The sequence below is a fragment of the Neovison vison genome, chromosome 1 (assembly GCF_020171115.1).
Source record: "Neovison vison isolate M4711 chromosome 1, ASM_NN_V1, whole genome shotgun sequence".
In the NCBI taxonomy this organism is placed as follows: domain Eukaryota; kingdom Metazoa; phylum Chordata; class Mammalia; order Carnivora; family Mustelidae; genus Neogale; species Neogale vison.
In genome coordinates, this window is record NC_058091.1 from 71,828,122 (window position 1) to 71,851,734 (window position 23,613).

Consider the following 23,613-nt stretch of genomic DNA (forward strand, 5'->3'; position numbering starts at 1 on the left):
GAGTAACAGAGGGCCCCTGGAGTCTGTTGCTTCATACCCTACAACTCCTATTAGGAAGCTCAGGATCATTCTCAAAACAAGGCAAGGCACTGCCTTCTAAGCCCTCTCTTGGCATTACTGATAAACAATTTTTCTAAAATAAAAATTCATAAAGGCTTTTGCTCAAAGCCTTCTGTTTACAGTTTGGGTAACAATATACTAGGTCAAATTATTATACCTCCATTGTCCTCTATTATCTCTCTTTTGGCAGGCCCTGAGACTTGATCATCTCATAGCTCAGAGTGAACTCTTCTCCCTCTGGGTGCAAGCCCAGGATGCTAGACAGCAGGACTAATCTCTTCTTTGGAAGTAGTTGAATCTAGTTGTCTAGGGGATAGAATATATGCCCTAACGTATCCTTCTGGTGAATCCACATGATCAACATATTTTTATCTCTTTCAGGAAATGTGAAGTAGAGGGCAGAGAAGGGACCGAGCCAGAGCAGAGAGTGGAGGGAAAAGAGTGGGGGTTGCTGGAAAAACAAATCAAGTAAAAGAAATAAGCAGAGACGATGTTGCTAAAATTCAAGAGATCAGAAGGAAAAGTCAAATAGTTTCTAATAATGACATGGACAAAGGGCAGTATTAAAGTATAGATACAGAAGAAGCTGAAGTTGAGGACTATGATACTCAAAGATACTATTAAAGGATTTTAATAGACCAATGAAGAATTTACCTAAGGTACTATTCAGGTCTCAAACGATGGACTTTTCAACTGTAGTATAATATTCTAAAATTTTCTAAACATTTTGACACATCCCCAAAATTCTCCAGACAAGTAACAATGTAATAAACCTTAGACTACACAGATTTGATATTTGTTATAGGAAATATTTTCTATAAATATTCTATACCTATAACATAAACATTATTACTTAATTAGTGTGATAAAATTGAGATATGTTTATTTTATAATGCCTTGTTTCATGGGTGGGTCTTAAAAATACTTTGTTCTTACTTCTTTTATTCTCTGACTTAAATTTATATTTAAAGGGTACTGTGAAGGACTGGGAGCAAATGATCACCAACACTTAGTCAAAAAAATGTATTTCCAGTAATAGCGAATATTTAGACACTAATAAAAAATCTACCTAAAAGCACAATAAGACTGGGGCACTTGGGTGGCTCAGTTAGTTAAGTGTCTTGTTCTTGATTTTGGCTCAGGTCATGATTTCAAGGGACCTGAGACTGAGCCCTACATCAGGTCCCTTCCTCACTGGGCATGGAGCTGCTTAAGATGCTCTCTCTCCCTCTGCCCCTCCCCACCTTTCTCTTTCGAAAAGACAAAACAAAAAAACAAAAACAAAACAAAACAAAAATCACAGTAAGACTCATAAGTCAATTAAAAGGAAATAGACAAAAGATGTACAAATACAAAGAAAGAGGCATGATACAGGGAAAAGGTGTTTCACCTCTGTGATATTCTTCCCCAGAAGCCCAGTTTAATCATGAGAAAACACGAGAGAATTCAAAATGAATAATACGTCAGAAAACACTTGACCAGTCTTCTTAGAAATGATAGGGATGGGATCAGGAGGGAGACAAACCATAAAAAATTCTTAATCTCATAAAACAAACTGAGGGTTGCTGGGTAGGTAGGGGAGTAGGGAGAGGGTGGTTAGGTTATGGACAGTGGGGAGGGTATGTGCAATGGTGAGTGTTGTGAAATGTATAAGCCTGATGATTCACAGACCTGTATCCCTGGGGCAAATAATACATTACATGCTAATAAACATTATTTTTATAAAAAGTGATAGGGAAAAATAAGGGAAGATTAAAAAATTTTCATATATCAGGGGAGAATAAGAAGATACAATGACTAAATTCAGTTGGATATCCCAAACTGGATCCCAAAAAACAAAAAAGACACTAATGATAACATGAATGAAATCATGTATCAGTGTATCAAGGTAATGTATCAATATTAATTTCTTGGTTTTTGACAGATGCATGGTAGCTTTGTAAGGCATGAACATTTGTGGAGCAGGGTAAAGTAGACATGGGGATTCTCTACACTCTTCTTACATTTATGTAAATCTAAAATGATTCCAAAACATTTGTTTAAAAAATGCATATGAGACTATGTTTCTTTTTATGGTAGAGTCTGTAATTAGGGTTAATACACCCAATGATAACAGCTGGACCAAGTGAAGAAAAATGTCAAAACATTGACTTAAAGTCATTAGAGAGTTATCAAGAGGGTACAAAATCACCTTTTCAATATCAAGAAGAAAGACGTCTAAAGAGGTAATTGGCATATTGTGACAGCTTCTATCTGGTGGGCATTTCCCTGTCTAGAAGCCATGGCTGAGAGAATAAGCAGCATTTTGTTGGCCTTAGTGTACTAGAAAGACAGGACTTGTATGGGTGGGACTTTGGTAAATCCCACATACTTTGGTTTAGACTCCAAAAACAGGAAGCCTTAAGTAAACTGGAATTAAAGCAGCTGTTACAGGGTTACAGCACAGCTTTGAATCATCTATGTCCTAGGAATTTTACTCACTAAAACTGTATTTTTTTACATTTTTTATTTAAATTCAATTTAATTAACTTATAGTGTATGATTAGTTTCAGAAGTAGAATTTAGTGATTCATTAGCTGCATATAACACCCAGTGCTCATTATATCAAGTCCATCCTTAATGTCCATCACCCACTTAGCCCATCCCCCACCCACCTCCCCTCCAGCAACTCTCAGTGTGTTCCCCAGACTTAAAAGTCTCTTATGGTTTGTCTCCTTCCCTGATTCTGACTAATTTTTCCTTCCCTTCCCCTATGTTCATCTGTTTTATTTCTTAAATTCCACACGTAAGTAACTCATCTGATATTTATTAAGGTCATCTGTACTGCCATTGCCTGGCAGAAGCATCAGAAAATCCTCACAATATCTTAGGTCTCAAATTATTTCTACGTACACATTTAAAAATATACCTTCGGTTATGCAAAAATAATCAGAAACTTGAGGATGTAAGAATCATTAAAAAAAATCAGATCAGATAACATACATTCACAGAGGCCAGATAATAGAATTATCAAATAAAACTCTTAAATAATTGTCTCTTTATGCTCAATGAGATAAAGATAGAATACTAAAAATGTAAATATAGTCTTGTTAAATATATATATAAATATATAATACTTCAATATAAAACTAGATGCTGAACTATTTGAAAATGAAACAAAGATAAATTCTAGGGGCACCTAGGTGGCTCAGCGGGTTAAACCGCTGCCTTCGGCTCAGGTCATGATCCCAGAGTCCTGGGATCAAGCCTCATATCAGGCTCTCTGCTCAGCAGGGAGCCTGCTTCCTCCTCTCTCTGCCTGCCTCTCTGCCTACTTGTGATCTCTGTCTGTCAAATAAATAAATAAAATCTTAAAAAAAAAAAAAAAAAAAGAAAAGATAAATTCTATGGGGCGCCTGCATGGCTCAGTTGTTAAGCTTCTGTCTTTGGCTCAGGTCATGATCCCAGGGTCCTGGTGGAGCCCCGCATACCCTACACCGGGTCCCCTGCTCAGCAGGAAGCCTGCTTCTTGCTCTCCCACTCCCCCTGCTTGTATTTCCTCTCTTGCTGCCTCTCTTTCTGTCAGATAAATAAATAAAAATCTGAAAAATAAACAAAACAAAACAAACAAAAAGATAAATCCTGGAACTGATAAATGTAATAAATGAAATTAAGAATCTCATTAATAGTTTTAATACCAAATTTATATAGCTAAAGAGAGAATTAGTGAACTGGAAATAAGCCAGAGAAAATATCTAAAATGAAGAACAAAGGCAAAAAGGATGAGTGCATACAAAAGACAGTGTAAGATATACAGTGAGAAATTCCAAATTACTAACTGTATTTATAGAGGGGACAGAATGGAAAGGAAAAGTATTTGGAGAGTTAATGGTTGAATTATATCCTGAGCTGATGAAAGATGTAACTTTGCAAATATACCAACCAAATAAATCTTAATGCAGTTATAAAAAGGTATCTATATTAGCACTGCTCAAAACTTTGTACAATGATGGAAATGTTCTATTCTGCATAATTCAGTGTGGTAGCTGCTAGTCACATCAGGCTATTGAGCACCTGACATGTGGTTGTGCAACTGAGGACCCGAGTTTTCATTCTATTTGAGTTAATGAAATCTAAATTAAATAACTCCACATGGCTAGTGACTATTGTATTGGGGAGTGCATATATGGAGCATCATAATAAAACTACTGAAAAACAAAGATAAAAATCTTTAAAGTAATCAAAGAAAACAGAAAATAGATAATTATGCAATACCTAACTTTTCTAATATTAACAATGGGAACCAGAAAATGACCAAATGTGCTACAAGAGAAAAAGCTGCAACCCTACGATTCTATACCTAATAAAAATATCCATCAACATTAGAGGTAAACTCTGTTATATGCCTAGTTTAACCCGTACTTTATTTTGAAAATAAATTTGCATACTGGCCTTGAAATTGTGAGATACCAGAAGTTGTTTCTGGCTTACCTTTATTCTGGGAAGTGATCTTCCCCTGGCTCACCTGGGGGATTTTGTCACTCTCTGTAAACATTTCTGTTGTAGGATTTATAAGTGTGTGTGTATACACACACACACACACACACACATACACACACACATGCATATATATTTTGCATTTACAAATTTTGTAATTTGTATGTTTGTTTTTCTTACTTGAATATGACTTCACTTCTCTGGGAAGTTTTGAACATAAGCACTAATAATTATATTTCAGGTTCAGGTGGTATCTAAAAAGCATCATTTTGCAAGGAAAAGTTAATAATAGTAAGATTTATTTCATAGTCACTGATCTGGGAAATATTGGAGGCCAACATCCAAAAATTTTAGAATATTTCCACATGCTATATTGTAGATGATTTCCAAAACCGTATTACTTTAAAACACAAAGATGTCCTAGGATAATTTATATATTAAACTAATTCATGTATTAAAGAAATCCATTCTCAGAAAGATTAAGTGACCAGCCCAAGATCCAACAAAAACTAGATGTAAGACCAGAACCCAGTTTTCTAATCTCATATGTGTTCTTCTATATTGTGAATTAGTCCAAATCAGAATTAGGACTCTTTCTACTTGTGGATCCAGCATCTCTATCTCCTCTAAACTCATGAGTTTATCAATTACCAACTTAAAAAAAAAGAAAAAAATAAATCAACTTCCAGTCTTTCTAGAATATGTAAGAAACATCAATCTGGAAGGTCAGGGGGCCTAGACACCTGGATTCTTATCTCAGCTTTTTTATCAGTGAGCTGGAAGAATATATCTCACCTACCTTCCTTGGATCCATTTATTCCAAAAAATAACATATTTCACAGAGAAAGCTATATATATTGAGACAGGTATTTTAGGAGAGGTCTGAATTTAATTCTTACTCTTAAATACTACCACTGCATTTTAAATATTTTGAATTACTTTCTTTTCCTAAAATCCACATTCTTTTTTTTTTCTTTTTTCTTTTTTTAAAATTTTTTATTGTTTATAAACATATATTTTTATCCCCAGGGGTACAGGTCTGTGAATCGCCAGGTTTACACACTTCACAGCACTCACCAAAGCACATACCCTCCCCAATAAAATCCACATTCTTATGAGAAAGAAATAGACTTAAATGTCATGGAGAAATTTGAGTAACCTGTTCCTAATAGCCACCATTGCCAAGGGTTTCTAGTGAATGTCTAGGAATGAAAACAATATAGCCAGCTAAGCAAACAAACAATGTATTTGTTCCATGTTGCAGGCTGACATGGTCTAAAGGATGGAGAACCACCATCAATGTAGGGAGAGCATGCTTTGGGGATATGCATGTAAACTTGTAGATTATATATCCATGTAGGTACATTTTATATTGTTTAACCAATTCTTGAATTGGACCATTTTTTCAAGGTAAAAAAATAGCTTTATAAATATTAGATAATTATTATTTCCGGTAAGCACTAGATCCGGGGGAAAAATAATAAAAATTCAACTCAAATATATTATCTCTGCACTTCCTCCCTACTCCCATATACTCAGGCCAATCTGGCCAGGACCCGGATGCCTCTGGGCACAAAGCAGGTTGAACAGCTGTTTGACTCACTGCATTTGACTCCTTGTCATTTGGCAGATTGAAATTTCTGCTGAGAGCACCATTTGGAATTTTTCTTTCCCGAAACTGATATTTTTGAACATGGAATTTTAAATTCAGTCAGGCACTAGTATACATTCATAGAATAATAGTGCCAAAAGGGAGTGTGATCAATTTATGTCAAAAATCTAACTTTTCTGTAAAGTGTTGAAAAAGATAACCCTCGACTGACTGACGTGGGCCTAAGAGAATATGAATATGGGTTTATTGGAAATGTGAATATAAAAAATGATACTAGCTTCCAGTGTACACGTGCGGAGCAACAACCAGATTTGAGCATAAACTGAGATGTATATAAGCATGTAGGACAAAAGGAGCCAGAGTACACCTATTGAAGGGAGACAAATTAGGGAAATACTAGGGAATCCAAGAGAATCACTAAGTCAAGGTTTGGGTATTTGAGAGGAGTAACTGACTCCTACTACCAAGAACAATAATGGTTATTCTTCTCATTATTTAACTATAAAAATAGTTAATGGTTACAGAACATTTAGTACAGGTCTGTCAACACTGTTGTACTGCTTCAAATGTAATAATTCATTTAATTTTCTTAATGATCATATGAAATAAGAGCTGTTATTACTTTTCCCAATTTCTAGGAGATGAAACTGAGGCACAAGGGATCTCAGTCACTGGCTCGAGATCACACAGATGGTAACACGTGAAGTCATAGTTTGAATAAATGTAAAATCTTAACTGAAGGGTCCGAGACACTACAGAAAAGCTGAACACTTTTGAATTAAGCATGTAATAAGAAGTCTGACCACAAACAAACAAACAACAGCCCAACTCTAGCCTTATGTGATGAGAATCAAAAAACATGCAAAACCCAACAGAATTCCCTTTCATTTAGGCCCTTCATATAAACTATATTTCTCCCTAAATTTCACCTCTTTTGTCCCCCTCTTGAGACCAGAGTACACACAGATCTAAGGCTTCTGTGAAAGTCTCGTCTTTATCCAATTATTAATAATCTCATTGTCAAAAAAAGTTTCTTTATGTGAAATTAATCATTGACTTTCTCACTTAAACCCATTTCCACTTTTCTGATCTTTATTGGGTTTGGGAGACACATACTGGATGAAGGTAGTTAAAATTCCAATCACCTTGGGTTTTTCCTTTTAATTTAATAACTCATTTAAGCGTACTTCTGCTAAATCCTATTTTAAAATCTCCCTGACATTAATTACTAATATATTCACATCTTTCTGACAGGCCTACTTAAATGTACTTATGGTGAGTTTTCTCCTCTTACCTCTCCGTTTTCCAAGGGGTGTATCTTGGAATAAAAGGAAGTACAGATGACCTCATCGTCTTTGGCATAAGATGGTGGTCCAGTGCGGGGATAAATATTGTAGAGAGTTAGACACTCAGTGTCTGTCACAGCATGATATTGCCAGGGCTTGTATTCAACATTATCAAGCGAGCGTTCCAAAATCCAGTTTCCAGGCCGAGGGGAGTTCGCTGCTTTCACAATCACATATGCAATCTGGAACACCTGGGGAAAAGTGACGACAACAATAGGCAACTCTGAATTCCATAGGATTCTCACCATTTTTTAGCAAATAATAAGGCTTAATGCTACAGTAGATTTTATTTCAGATTTTATTCCATAACCCTATTATGTTCCCTGAAATGATTTTACTGTTACATGTTCATGTTTAATACCTTTTGCTAAAACGAGATGTTTCATCTTGACAGCCATGGCTTTAAAGGAAATGGGTTAAGATTAGATTTTAGGTCTCTAACAAATCATTGACATCATTTCATCTGATTTTTAAAATTCCATTATAATCATGATCACCTAAAGCATTCATTACACACCAATTTATTCACCTTACTGTGTTAGAAAGTATAAAGTATGAGTTAGAAACTCCATGTGCGGGTATGTGTTTGAGAGTTTAGAAAATATATTAATTTATATCACCTAACCCTAAGAAAAGTACCATGTAGGTAGAATTAAGTGCTCTTATGAAGAAAAAAAACCAAAAACCAAAAAACAAAAAACACAGAGCTTTAGAGGCACAGTCCTATATTCAAATTGTAGTCTTAGCATTTATGTGACCTTGAACAGATGATTTTACTTTTCTAACATTAGCTTCCTTTCCTCCAAATTAAGATAAGTAATAAGTACAGTACTAAGTGAGATAATATATGCAAACTACCTGGCAAAGGACTTGTAAATATTCAACAAATGCCCACTATTCTACAACCCCCAAAAGGAAAATAATGGAGAAGAAATTTTAAGATCTGCAGACAACAGATTGAAACTAGACCATATTAAGTGAAGGTTGATTACACTTTCTGTACAAGAAGTAAATATGTATTTAAAAAAAAGAAAAATAAAGAGAAAGACATGAAGTTACTATATATCAACAGAGTGACAATTGAGTGGAATGTGCAAAATCCTTTGTTTTGAAATCTACTTAAATATGAAGGCATAAAAAGTAAACGTTCCAGATGCTTTGTGATAGTGCATAACCAATGTAGTCTGAAGGAATAATGCACAAACATTATCAAGTGACATTTATATGCAATGCCCTGGGAAGAAAGATAGATATAAACCAGTTTAAATTATAGTCCTACCATCCATGGGTTGATAATATATTGTAATGAAGAGACACATAAAAAGTACACTAATAATAAAGCAACATGATATGTTTTTGTTTATTAAGTACTATGAAATATGGGGTACCTAAAAACATTAAGCTATGCATAATTAAAGTCACTGAAATGGTTGAGTGGGAGGATGGACCCACTAAAATTTGACTAAAGGACCCACTGGACAACAGAGGGAATTGTGAAAGGAATGTTCTAGAAATAAACTTCAACCGCTTCATAGTTTTGACATGAGATCTTCATTAATGCATGTAGTCCATGGTCAACTCCATGGTCCATGGTCAACTCCAAGGGACCAAACTTTAAAATATGAAAAACCTGGTAGAGAAGGGGCAACATAAATAACTCTGATGCTGGGCTTTTGTGGTCTTTACAAGAACACGGGCACAGGTGCACTGTGAGGGGGAACATGAACCATCAAATGATTGAAAATAGGGCTGGTATTGGCCTTTTAAGCACAGTTGTGGAAAAACTATTTATTAAAATTCTGAAGTAAAACTTCTGTACTTGTTGGTAAATCACTGTTGCCCAAGCCTCCCAAAAGCCTCCTCTCCTCTGAGCCCATCTTGTGAACCTCAGTATAGTGAGGAACCACTAAGACATCTGCTTGGATTGGTCAGGCTTTGATGGTTCTGTTTTATTGCCCATCAGTCCAGGTGGAAAATATCATGAATTTATATTTACAAAGGGACACAGATAAGTGTAAGTGCAAATAGACACACATATCTATGTATGTGTGTATGTGCTTTGATATTTTGGGGAAGAACATGCATGTACATGTTAAAGCTATTACCACCTCTGAGGTTTGAGAATAAGGACTCCAGGAGGAGGAGAGATTTGACTTTCCATCCAATATCTAGCTATATTAATGTATGAAAATATATCTCTTAGTTTTTGATAGTTATTTTTAAAGATTTTATTTATTTATTTGACAAAGAGAGAGAGAGAGAGCACAAGTAGGCAGAGAGGCAGGCAGAGAGACAGGGGGAAGCAGGCTCCCTGCTGAGCAGAGAGCCCGATACAGAGCTCAATCCCAGGACTGTGAGATCATGACCTGAGCCTAAGGCAGAGGCTTTAACCCACTAAGCTACCCAGGTGCTCCAATAAAGTTACTTTTAAAAGAAAGAAAAATTAAAACCAAATTCTCTATCAGAGAAAGAAAAAGAGTAGGAGTAAGATGGAACATAATCTATTCATCCTTATCTGAAATATTTGTTGTTTCTGCATTTTTTATTTTATTCATAAGGAATTATTTCTCTTAGACACTCCATATTGAACAACTGAAGTATGTGGAATCTTTTATATATAAATTCAGTGAAGAACATACCAATTGGGTTAATCTGATATAACATGGAGATAGTTCTTTCTACCATAGACATAAAGCCCTGATCTCAATTTCTGATAATCCTAAAGTATTTGTGGCAAGGTTTGTAAAATGATTAAGAAAAAAAGTACAACTTAATTGTGAGCTCCTAAAGAGCAGATATTATAGCTTTATATCTTTGAAGATGTTACAATCCTTACAATAACTCTTTTGAAACAGTGGGCATTCAATATTAATTACATTTAGTTGCATAACCAGTCTCTGCAACACATTACCATGCTACTTCTGTTAGCGTAACATATTTTTTCCTGTTATATCTTGATTCCCAGTCAACACCAGCATCTTTTCTCACTGGCAGGAACCAAGACATTGGGTGTTGTTCATCATACTGTATGTCTCTATGAGCCGAGAAAATTACTTAAACTCTTTTACCCTTTGTTTCACAGTGTTTATTTTCCAACATCAAAACCATGGAAGACATAATAAGATGATGAAAACAAAACACTGCATGGTTTTTGGAAAAGAATCTATATAAATATTTTAAATTAGGGAGTTTCCATCCAGAAAAAAATAAATTGCACAAAGGTATTTTTAATAGAACACAAAAATAGAAGTAAAAAGGCATATTTAGGTATCACAAGTACACAATATAAAAATAAATACACACTGAGGTAACTGATAAAGAACTTTGTCCAGAAAGCAGTTCAGCAAGCAAATATAGGAAGAGGCCAAATTTTCTTTGAGCTACAATGTGGATTTATGACTTTGGAACTTCTGTGGTGGCTCTGGAATAATAGATGAAATCCATGAAACAAAGTTATACTAGAAAACCCACAGATTCTCTCCATAATTCAGTATAACAGCCAGCATTAAGTGACATGGAAAAGTGGGCACTGCCGTAGAGAATATTAGAGAAGAGCCCCATTTCAAAACAATATCCCTCTTTCATTTATTTTCTATGGACTCTTTCACATTTCATGCAAAATTGATTAAATTAGTTGGCATGTAGTATTTTGAATAAACTTTTTGAAATGTGGTAGACAGCATTATTGAAAACACAATGAATAGAAGTATTCTTTGAAGGCATAAGAGAATGCTGCATAAAATTTTAACAGTGATGTTCTAAGTACAACAAAATTTTAATGACTCTCATAGAATAATTCTCTCATGTACCTAAGTCACTTCTATTAATTATGTCTTGTGTTTTCATAAAAAGACTCATCAAAAATCAGTAATTATAAAACCTTTTTTTCCAGATGAACAAAACCCTAATCTGTGCTGTACAACAAGGAAAGCAAATGCCTCATTATAAGAAGTACAAAAATGCTACGACAGCCAGGCTTTGATGAACCTTATATTGCAACACACAATACCCCAACTTTTTTTCTTTTTGTTAGTGGACATTTTTTTACAAACTTCATGCCTTAAAAAAATTCAAATAACTTTTGAAATAATATCAAATATTTGACATTTTACTGTAACAGAGATAACTGCTTTTTATTTCATATTCCATTCATATGTCACCTAGCAAAATATCATGTAATTACTTTGCCGATGCAGCATTAAATTAGATGTTCCTTTTATCATGCACAGAGTATTAAGAACTTGATCTCATAGAGCAGAATTGGAGGACAAAATCTTTCTGAAGAATCCTTCAGTCCCAAACTAACAAGTCATATATGACCACCACATGTAGCAATGCTTTTTACAATCACGGCTGAGATAAGATGACACTGGAATAGCACTGGGGTAAAAGAGGAAACCTCACAGACTGAAGTGAGCAACCTAGTAACTCTGGCTATCTCAAAATATCTGAGTATATCTGAGACTATCTGAATATCTCAGCTCACCTATAACCCACGTGGATAAGTCTGACATGTACCACTAATCTCTAACACAGGAATTGTTAGGTCTGGATTTTTATTTTGAATATTCTTTGCAATGACTCTCCGGAATCCACTGTATCCCAGCTGCTTTGTGTTCAGAAGAATCACAGATCTAGGAAAAGGCTACCAAAGAGCACTACATTTCGTGAATTTTATTGAGACTTTTGAATGTCACTGGTATGCAGATAAGAGAGCTAGGTCAAAGCATGGCTCCTTAATGTAACAAGGCCATAGAATTTCAGCTTCCTAGAGGCCTGATCCCCATGATACCTATAAAAATATTAATACAGGTCCCTCTCCATGGAGGTTGACACTTCACACTTCTAGTAGGACTTGACTAAATTACTCTCTTCCATTTTTTCTTTCCTAATCTCTCAAGAAGACAGCATGTGGTTATCTTACATCAGCTCACTGTTGCCCCCTGCCTCCCTCCCACATTGTTGTCTGTGTACTTCCTATAGCAGTTGTTCACTTAACAAAACTGCTTAATTTTGAGGAGGTTTTGCCATATTCTAGCATCTGCTCTTGCCAATGTTATGGATTTTAGCATTTCTAAATGCTGTAATGTCAACTTTGATATATTTTAAAAACTTATCTGTATTCTTAGTTCTACTAATGAGTCTGTCAAGTTCTCTCATTTATCTATACAGGTATATTGGCTTTCAGAAAGCATTGAGAGCTACACAATTTCAGAAACAGAAAGGTCCTAAGAATCAGATGTTTCCAGGCTTAGTATCCATTAGAATAGTCTGGGAAGCTTTATAGATAGGAACACATGTCTCTGTGTTTGAGTGGATAAACGCAGTTCATATGATTATCTGCTCTTTGACCTGAGACCTCAAAAGAGGTCTGATGTAGCCCTGGAGAAGACCACCCACAGAGGCTGGTATGAACAGAAGGGGTAAAAAAAGTGGGGCTGAATCCAGGGAATTCATCAAAAGTTTGAGTACCATATAGGATTCACTCAAAAAACCCACTGGGTTTTTTCATCATACCATGGGAAACCGAGTCCTTACTCTCCAGCAAAAACTTCTAGGCAATTACAGAGAAGTAGCTTATTATAATATTAAAAATGCTCTGAAGAGATTATTCTACAGATTTTGATAATACTATTACTAGACCTTGCTTAAATCAAATTCCAAAAAGCAAAGGTTTTAAGTGTTGCTCTAAACTTAAAGAAAAAAATTTAACCTAGAAATACCAGTAATTATTACTTTCTGGGTAAGTTTATGTCTCTTATAAATTTGCACAAACTTCACGAAACCTAGAGTAATGTGATAAAGTCCAGAAGGATGCCCCCCTGGCCTGTTTATACTTTCTTTCAGACAAATTCATTTACAGTCATTTTACGTACTAAAATGATTTGTAATTGTCACTCAGTGGTCCTATAGAGCCTATTTATTCCACTCACCCTCCCACCCAGTGTATACTATAATTGCTGAGCGTCAAATTAATGAATTATAGGTAAGCGAATGTGTAATTTCAACTTGGGGTAAGTGCTTCCTGCATCATGACAGAAACAGAAAGCCTGGGTACTCAACTGAAACAGGTTTTTAAATATACTAACATTAAACTTGCATTTATACATTTTAAAATGAATTACACTACCATTCTAAATTTCTAAGAAACAATAATCTAACTAAATGACTAAGAGTAATCCTTTGAAGATAAAATGTTCAATTGTATGTTGAAATTGTTTTTAAAGGGGTTTTAATCAATGCTTAACCATTCATGGGCAACTATTTGAAGGACTTCTCTTCCTCTTTCTCCAAAAAGGAAAACCCCAAATTTTAGCTCTGGAAAATAATGAGTTACTTTTTAGCTCTTACTAAATTTATATATAAATATTAAGAAATTTCTTTTTTTTTTTAATTAAAAACATCTTTTCTTTTCTCCCTAGAACTGGACAAGTTGATTTAAAGTTGACTTGGAAGAATAAGCAAGAAAAGCCAAGAAAACCTGAGATGTAAGAGTACTAAATGGGGGGATATATTATTAAATGAGAAAAGCAACATGGAAAAAATTGCAGTTATATAGGATACTGCTATTTACTAGGAAAGAATGGCAAAACAAATAGAAAGACATTCTATGTTCATGGATTAGAAGAACAAATATTTAAAAGGTCCATACTATCCAAGGCAATCCACAGATTTAATGCAATCCCTACTTAAACATCAATAGCATTTTTCACAGAATTGAAATGAAGAATCCTAAAATTTTCATGGAACCACAAACAACCCAGAGCCAAAGTAATCTTGAGAAAGAGCAGAACTGCAGGTATCATAATCCCAGATTTTAAGACATATTACAAAGCTATACTAATTGAACCAGTATGTTAACAGCACAAAAATAGACATATAGATCAATAAATTAGAACGGAGAGCCCAAAATAAACACACACACATATGGTCAATTAAACTAGGACACAGGAGGCAAAAATATACAAAGAGGGAAAGACTCTTCAACACATGGTACTGGGAAAACTGGACAGCCACATGCAAAACAATGAAACTGGACCACTTTCTTGTATCACACACAAAATAAACAAACAAACAAATAAAAAAAGGATTAAAGACCTAAATCTGAGACCTGAAACCATAAAACTGCTAGAAGAAAACATAGGTAGTGATTTGTGATATCAGCTGCAGAAATATTTTTCTAGATAGGTCTCCCAAGCAAGGAAAAGAAAAGCAAAATTAAACAGTTGTGATTTCACAAAACAAACAAACAAACAAACAAAAAAACCCCACAACTTTGGTCAGCAAAGAAACTATGAACAAAATAAAAAAGCAACCTACTGAATAGAAGATATTTGTAAATGATACCTCCAATAAGCGGTTAATATCCGAAATATATAAAGAATTTCTACAATTCAACACTAACAACAATAATAACGATACAATTTAAAATGGGTTAAAGACCTGATTAGATATTTTTCCAGACATACAGATGGCCAACAGACACTTGAAAAGATGCTCAACATCACTAATAATCAGGGAAATATAAGTCAAAACCACAATGAAGTATCTCCTCACACCTATCAAAATGGCTAAAATCAAACACATGGAAAACAATAAATGGGGAGAATGTAGAGAAAAACAAACCCGCATGCACTGGTGGTGAAAATGCAAATTAATATGTCACTGTGGAAAACAGTATGGAAATTCCTAAAAAATTAAATATAGAATTACCATATGATCCGGTAATACCACTACTGAGGACTTACCCAAAGAAAATGAAAACACTAATTCAAAAAGATGATCATTTGAAAATGAAAATACCATGTTTAATGCAGTGTTATTTACAATAGCCAAGATATAAAAGGGACTCAAGAATCCATCCATTGATGAATGGATAAAGAAGCTCTCTCTCATATACACACACATACACACACTGGAGTATAATTCAGTCACAAAAAAAAAAAAAAAATGAGATCTTGCCATTTCCAACAACATGGATGGAACTAGAGATGATAATGTTCATCGAAATAAGTCAGTCAAAAAAAAGGAATGCCATGTGATTTCACTCATACATGGAAGTTAAGAAACAAAACAGACAAAGAAAATGAGACAAACTGGTGGTTGCTAGAGGAGAGGTAAGAGGGGGATGTATAGAACAGAGAAAGGTGATCAAAAGTATACTTATCTTGATGAGCACTGAGTAATGTGAAGAACTGCTGAATCACTATATTGTACACCTGGAACTAATGCAACACTGGATGTTCATTGTACTTCAGTTTAAAAAAGAAGAAAAAAATTGCAAGGAAATAAAAACTAATGAGGTTATAGATTAAGAGAGGCCCTAGAGATGTACTGAATGCAGTATGTGACTTCACGCACACCCTGATTCGACCAAACAGCTGTTAAAACAAACTTGGAAGTAACTGTGATGAATCTGAATACTGAAGGGATATTTGTCAGTATTAAAGTAGTAGTAATAGTGCTAAATTTTAGATGTGACAATGGTTTTATTTACAGAAGAGTTGCATTCTTCAGAGGTACATATTAAAATATTTATAGAGAGAGTGATATATATGGAATTTGCTTCTAAAGAATCTGCAGGGCAGGATAGGATTCTTGTAGAATTGCCACAAGAAAGGCTATGGGTTAATTCTTACAGGTGGGTATCAGGTACACGTGGGTCTATGATATTCTTTCTTCTATAATGTTTTGGGGGTATGTTGGGAAATTTTAATAATCAGAATTTAAAATGTTATTATTGCATCATATTTTAATAAACAAATGATTATCTTCTACACAGTGGTTTTTAGCACTACCGGTAATTTAGTGCTTGTTCTTACTGAGCAAATCTTTAATGCACTTTCTTTATTATCTTGATAAATGTGAACTCTGCTTTATACTGTGACTACACAGCATCCTAAGCTCAATAAATATATCTTAATAATTCTTTCAAATTAATTATCAACTCTAAAGGGCATTAGAGGCCTAGAAGGAATCAAAATTTTAGTTCAGTCTTAAGAAAACTAGTAACATGAGTGAATGGAACCCAAATTGGAATGAATTAAGGTCCTCCCCCAGCTTATTAATGCCTTTACTACTTCATGCTTCATTAAGTTGCTATCATTTTTAACAATGTTAGCTGCAGGTAAAACTCAGACAAGCATTTTCTTTCTCTTTAGCACTGCCCTTCACATCTCTTCTCTCCTCACATATTTTTCTCTTATCTGAAACAATCTATGGTTTCAAAGATTGACCTGCCTCCTGTGAACAAGCCATTGGCACAGCATGGCTTTCACACCAGCTACTGGTAAAAGAGCAGGTAGGCTGGGTCCCCCATCGAACATGACAGTCCTTTCAATGAAGCCATCACAGAGCACAATATTGGTGTGAATCACAGACAATAAGAAATGTGACAGTTTAAAGCTTGCCTTCTAAAAATTATTCACCCTTGAGAAATACCCAGCATTGCCTTTGTTTTTGTGCTTCTATAGTTAGCCGGGTGAGAAGAATCTACACATTCTCCAATTTATGACATTGCAGACATGAATGAATCACTCTAGTTCAAAGCATTTGGGGAATAATAGCAAAGATTTGTAGTGATGAGAAGAGTTAGAAATATAACGTTAGCAGTGTAGAATAACAAATCAAAGACAGAATAAAACTTTCTGATCTTGGTTCATGAATTCTTTCAACAGATCAGAGTCACTTAACACTTATTCAATTTTAGCTATTACAAATGAAATAGAAAGAACTATTCCCATGTTGATATACTGTCCCACTTTCTTGCTTTTCTTTAGGGACTTTCTTAAGTGTACTCTGTACCCTCTGTTGTTTATAACTTTATTATCCCTTCTCTAGTTAACACCTGGCAGCCCACCTACTTTAATCATTTTCAGAAGAGTTACCAGAAACCTGGTTGAAAAATTCATGTTTTTTTTTTCTTTATCTTCATCTTCTTTGAAGTCTCTACAGTTTTTGACTTCTGTTCTCCCCCCTTGGGGAACTCTCTTTATCTCTGGGGGGAAAAAAAGGTATTGACACTATTTATAATTTAGGGATCAAAAAAAAAAAAAGTGTCCTAATACAGTTCTTCACCTAAAATGGAAAGTAAACAATAGGAGAGGGAGTGAAGACAGAAAGTGTTTCAGAAGATAGCATGTCCTGAATTTCTCTCCAAACTCTGTATGGGTCTACCTGCTGTGGTTCTTTTTAATTCAAGTTTCCTTAACAAAAGAATGACCCAATGTTCTACTTCTTAAAAATTTTTTTCCTTGGGGAAAGTTACATTTTATTTAAAGCCTAGCATTTGCAAGGCACTTCAGCATGCAGAACTTTGTTTCTGCAACCAAGAACCCTACAAGATAAGTAGGAACAGATTAGGAAATTAAAATGAGAGGGTGTATAAATGCTGGGTAGCTCAGTCAGTTAAGCATCCACCTTTGGCTCAGGTCATGATCCTGGAGTCCCAGGATGGAGCCCCATGTTGGGCTCCCTGCTCAGCAGGGAGTCTGCTTGTTTCTCTCCCTCTCCTCCCCACTTGTGTTTTCTCTCTTGAGCTCACTCTCTCTCTCTCTCTCTCAAATAAATAAAGTCTTAAAAAAAATGAGAGAGGGTATGTATGGTAGTGAGAATAATGACCCCTCAAAGATGTCCATTTCTTAATTTCTTTTTTTTTTTTTTTTAAAGATTTTATTTATTTATTTGACAGAGAGATCACAGTAGGCAGAGAGGCAGGCAGAGAGAGGGGAAGGGAAGCAGGCCCCCTGCTGAGCAGAGAGCCCCATGCGGGACTCGATCCCAGGACCCTGAGATCATGACCTGAGCCGAAGGCAGCGGCTTAACCCACTGAGCCACCCAGGCGCCCCCATTTCTTAATTTCTAATGTGCAAATATGATATAGTTAAAGACCTTGAGATGGCAATATAATCTGGATAATATGAGTGGGCCAAATGTAATCACAAGGATCCTTAAAAATAGAAGAAGAAAGCAAAAGAGGTCAGAGTAATCGAACACGAGAAGGACTCAACCCATTTCTGCCTCTGATGATGGAGGAAAGGACCATGAGTCAAGGAATGTAGGTGGCCTGTAGAAGCTGGAAAAATCAAGGAAATGATTTCTTCTCTGGAGCCTCCAGAAATCAATGCAACCCTATCCACACCTAGATTTTAACCTAGCAAGGGTTATTTCAGACTTCTAACCTATTAAATTATAAAATTAATATATTTGTGTTGTTTTAAGCCACTGTATCTGTGGTAATCTGTTATGGCAGCTATGGGAAACCAAGTCACTAAGTAACTTGTTCTACTTCACATGACTAGGAAATTATAAAGCAAGTTTATAAATCCAGTTTGCCTGATTTGCTTTCTGCATAATACTTTCTATGTCTAAGAATATTTCAAATAACTCATTTAATACAGATATTTCCCACAGCTCAAATTTTAATCTAGCCACATTCTCAAGTCCCATTTCAAAATATTTCAAAATAACAACTTACTATTTCTTATAACAATTTAATCTTGCTTTGTAAAGAAGTAATCTTGCCCTTGTTTTAAAACTAAGTTATATGTTGCTAATAGTAGAAACTACAGAACAGTTTATAAATGACTTTTAATGCCTTACATGTAATAGACTCTCAGTTTTGAATCAATTGAACAGGCGATCAAAAATACCATGCCAAGGGCGCCTGGGTGGCTCAGTGGGTTAAGCTGCTGCCTTCGGCTCAGGTCATGATCTCAGGGTCCTGGGATCGAGTCCCGCATCGGGCTCTCTGCTCAGCAGGGAGCCTGCTTCCTCCTCTCTCTCTGCCTGCCTCTCTGCCTACTTGTGATCTCTCTCTGTCAAATAAATAAATAAAATCTTAAAAAAAAAATAGCATGCCAATTCTGAAATAATTCCAGGGGCCTCTGCAGTGATTTCTGCAAGGACCTACAGGGTGAACCTACCTAACCATTTTATGACATTAGTATGTACAGATGACACACCCCTCATCACTGACAGAGAGGTGTGACAATATTAACAAGCAAACAATCTGAAACAGATGTAGTGAAAAGAAGGGCCACCTGTACCCCAATGTTTATAGCAGCAATGGCCACAATCGCCAAACTGTGGGAAGAAACAAGATGTGCTTCAATGGACAAATGGATAAAGGAGATATAGTGCATATATACTATGGAGTATTATGCCTCCATCAGAAAGGATGAATACCCAACTTTTTTATCAACATGGACAGGACTGGAAGAGAATATTCTGAGTGAAATAAGTTAAGCAGAGAGAGTCAATTATAATATGGTTTCACTTATTTGTGGAGCATAAGGAATAACATGGAGGGCATTGGGAGATGGAGAGCAGAAGTGAGTCTATGGCCATACCACCCTGAACGCACCCGATCTCGTCTGATCTCTGAAGCTAAGCAGGGTCGGGCCTGGTTAGTACTTGGATGGGAGAGCAGAAGTGAGTTGGGGGAAATCGGAGGGGGAGAAAAATCATGAGAGACCATGGACTCTGAGAAACAAATGGAGGTTTGGGGGGTGAGAGGGGTTGGGGGTTGGGTGAGCCTGGTGGTGGGTATTAAGGAGGGCACGTATCACATGGAGCATTGGCTGTGGTGCAAAGCAATGAATTTTGGAATACTGAAAAAAATAATATAAAACTAGAAAAAAAAAAAAGAGAGAGAGAGAGAGAGAAAACAATCTGAAATATGCCTGAATCACATATTCTCCCTCTGAAATGAGAATTTGCAAAAGAGAACATTTTGCCAAAGTTTGTCAAGCTGGCCTTTACCCCAAATTTTAAAGAGGTGACCTCACTTGCCAGTGAAGTGTGAAGCGTGTAAATGAAATGAAAAATGAGAAATCTGTGGAGCCTGATGTCATTCTGGCTGTGATTTAAAACTAAGGGTAGGAGATGACACTCATATAACTATGTAGACATTTTCTAAAGACTGAGTGCCAAAATGTTATGATAAATATGTCTGAAAGGCTACCATTTTAAGAGGACATATAATAAAATTCTTATAACAACCATACTGCAAATTCTTCATTTTTTCTATTCTGCCTAGATTTATGCTGATTCTTTTTGAGTGAGATATGCACCCAAATCATGGTATAACTTTGCTGATATCAACTCAGAAATGACTTATGGAGTGCTGAGAGCTGGATTTCTAAAGCTCCAAGAAGATCCACAATACACCCACAGAGTAAATAGAGGATTTTATTGTCTTCTCTATGCTGCCCTCACCAATAAAGGTTTTGCCCTGGAGTCAAGTTTGACTGCCTATGGACTTTCCAAAGCTCTCCATGTAGGACTAATTAGTTGGTTACACCAAAATAAAAAGCTCTTTTAAAAAGAAAACAAACCCCTTTCCACTGGAAAAAAATCAAAACTAATCAAAATAGGGCTTACAGTACAAAAAGGAAAAGGAATGATTAAAAAGTGACATAGGATAATTTTTTAACATTGAAATCCTTCCAACTAGGCAGGTTACAAACATCACAAAAAGTCATGGTCACAGTTGTCCAAAAAAAAGAGCAAATAATTTCAGATACTTTATAGAACTAATGTCCTCCTGTGAGAAGCCTATTAGCTCTTAACATGATTAATTTATATAGGATCCTTCACTAGAAAAAACCCATACACATTTCCATTTGAAGTACAACAAAGTGTTATCATTCTATTCTGATTTTGAAATCACTGCCTAATAGAATATTTAATCACAATATCCAGAAATAAATCACAAAGAATGATATATCTGTGGGAAACAGACATAGTATTTCACCAACGTGGAATCAAGTTCTATCTCGTGTGATACCCAAGCATACGAGATAACCCATAGGGCTTCTTGAACAGTGTGACTGACTATCACTACTCAACATCAATTGGTAAAGCTGCAAGGTCATCAGTGGTAAAATCTGACACTATAAATTGAATCCATCTACAGAGCAGAGAATGATGACAACAGAACATCTATACAATTCCACCATAAGAAAATATGAAGGAATAACTGTAAATAGAGACACTATAAACAACAGTTTAATGAAGTGTTTCATCATGAACCCAAGATTCTGTTAAGCCCAAACATGCTGTGGATTGTTGCAAAGTAACTGTAGCTGTTAGCAAAGCACTACAAGAGGTGTGAAGAATGAGGCCTCCTTCCTTATCGCAGGGAGTATAAGAATGGTCTTGCAATCAGGTGGCCATAAACAGAGGTAGTAAATACAGTCACTTTTTGGAAGCAGACTTTACACACATTTTGTGTGGAGGAGGCTCTTCTCTCATCGTCTGCCCCCATCAGCACAATATACTATCAAGTATCATTATCAACAGAAGTGAAGAATAGTCCTATCACTACTGAAATTCTTGAATCTAATTTTTTGTGTGGCTAGGTCACTTTAAAATTATAACACAATCAAAAGAAGGTCATAATTTAAATTGTAGATATTCTTGACATAAACAACAGTTTAGACACGCATCAAATGTTTAAGGTATACAACATATTGGAAAAACTTCAGATTAATTTTTGCAGACTAAACATAAATGCCATTATTTAAATAGGAATAGAATACATTTAAATGTCTACATTCTCAGTAATCTCTTTAGAAAGGTTTAGAGAGAATATTCAAATGGGGGTGGGGAGGAGTTCCTTGATTAAGGATGGGAAGGTCAATTATACCCGTAGTCAAATTTGCTTCGACTAGCATTACTCTCACCTTTTCCCCCAAGATTCCTATTATAGATTCTAAAATTCTGTACATCCATACATATTTTAAAGGCCCACAAAGTGTTACATTAATTAGTTCATCGATTCATGTATTCTACATATCTTATTGAGTAACACGCTACTTATTCTGCCAGCCTTTAAACTAAGTGTTAAAATACAGAGGTAAATATAACAACATAGCTTTCTCCTGGGGATTATATTCTGAAAAGCAGGCAATACACCCGTGATGTGCTGAAGCCAGCCTACACCAGCTTTCAAAAGTCAGCTGTTGGTGAGGATGTGGAGAAAAGGAAACAGTTGTGTACTACTGGCGGGAATGTAAATTGGTTCAGCTACAATGAAAAATAGTGTGGAGGTTCCTCAGAAAATTAAAATAGATCTACCATATGACCCAGCAATTCCACTTCTGGGAATATACCCAGAAGAACTGAAAATAAGATATTCAAGAAATATCTGCACTCCCATGTTTACTGTAGGCTTATCCACAATAAGCAAGATACAGAAACAACCCAAGTGCCCATCAATGGATGAATGCATATGTATATACATACACACACTGTATGTTGTTCAGCCATGAGAAATAAGGATGTAGTGTCATTTGCAACAACATGGATGAACCTTGAGCAGATTATGTTGAAAAAAGTCATACAGAGAAAAATAGCACAAGTTATGATTTCACTTATATAGAATCTAAAAAGGCCAAACTCCTAAAAACAGAGAATAAAATGATGGTTACCAGGGAATGGGGGTGGGGTGAATAGGACAGATGCCTTAAGGTACAAACCTGCAATGAGTAGTAAATAAACCCTAGAGATCTAATGAACAATATGGCAAATTCAGACAATAATATTGCATTATAATTGTCAAACTTGTTAAGAGACTAGAATTGAATTATTCTAGCCACTAAAAATGAATGATAATTACATAATGTGATAGAGGTGCTAATTATCACTTAAGTGGCAATCATATTACAAGATAGAAATGTGTCAGCCTAACATGTTGTATAACTTAAATTTTCACAATGTTATATTTTTTTTTTAAAAAAAAAAAAGCTGATTGTATGGATTTCTTCCCAATTCCTTGTTCAATATGACATCATATTGGAAATTTGAAATCAGTCCTGATTGGAGTTTTTATATCATGGAAATTGGCTATCACTATAAATCATGGCTGTTTATCTTTACGTTCTGGAGAGTCAGTTGTTAAACACTCGCCAGGAACCCACTATACCAGACAAGTAAGAGAATAAATAATACAATTTTAGGTAGAGGTTTCTACAATAGATGGTTATCAGAGAAGGGTTTTCTGAGAAGGTGACTTTTGCAGAAACCTTGGTGATATGAGAGACGGCACTATGTCAAGATCTTGGAAAGGGCACTGAAGGCAGAAGAAATGGCAAGTACAGAGAGCCTGGCGTAAGG

The 23,613-nt window shown here is 35.5% G+C and overlaps 1 protein-coding gene across 2 annotated transcripts in view; it reads right to left on the reverse strand.

Annotated features, from left to right (window-relative positions):
* The window catches only part of LAMA2 (laminin subunit alpha 2), a 491,254-nt gene that overhangs the window by 429,882 nt on the left and 37,759 nt on the right, over positions 1-23,613 (reverse strand). For both annotated transcript variants that reach the window (XM_044249160.1, XM_044249149.1), the window contains exon 3: positions 7,443-7,685. In XM_044249160.1, the coding sequence (XP_044105095.1) occupies positions 7,443-7,685 (243 nt within the window). The remainder of the gene's footprint in view (positions 1-7,442; positions 7,686-23,613) is intronic.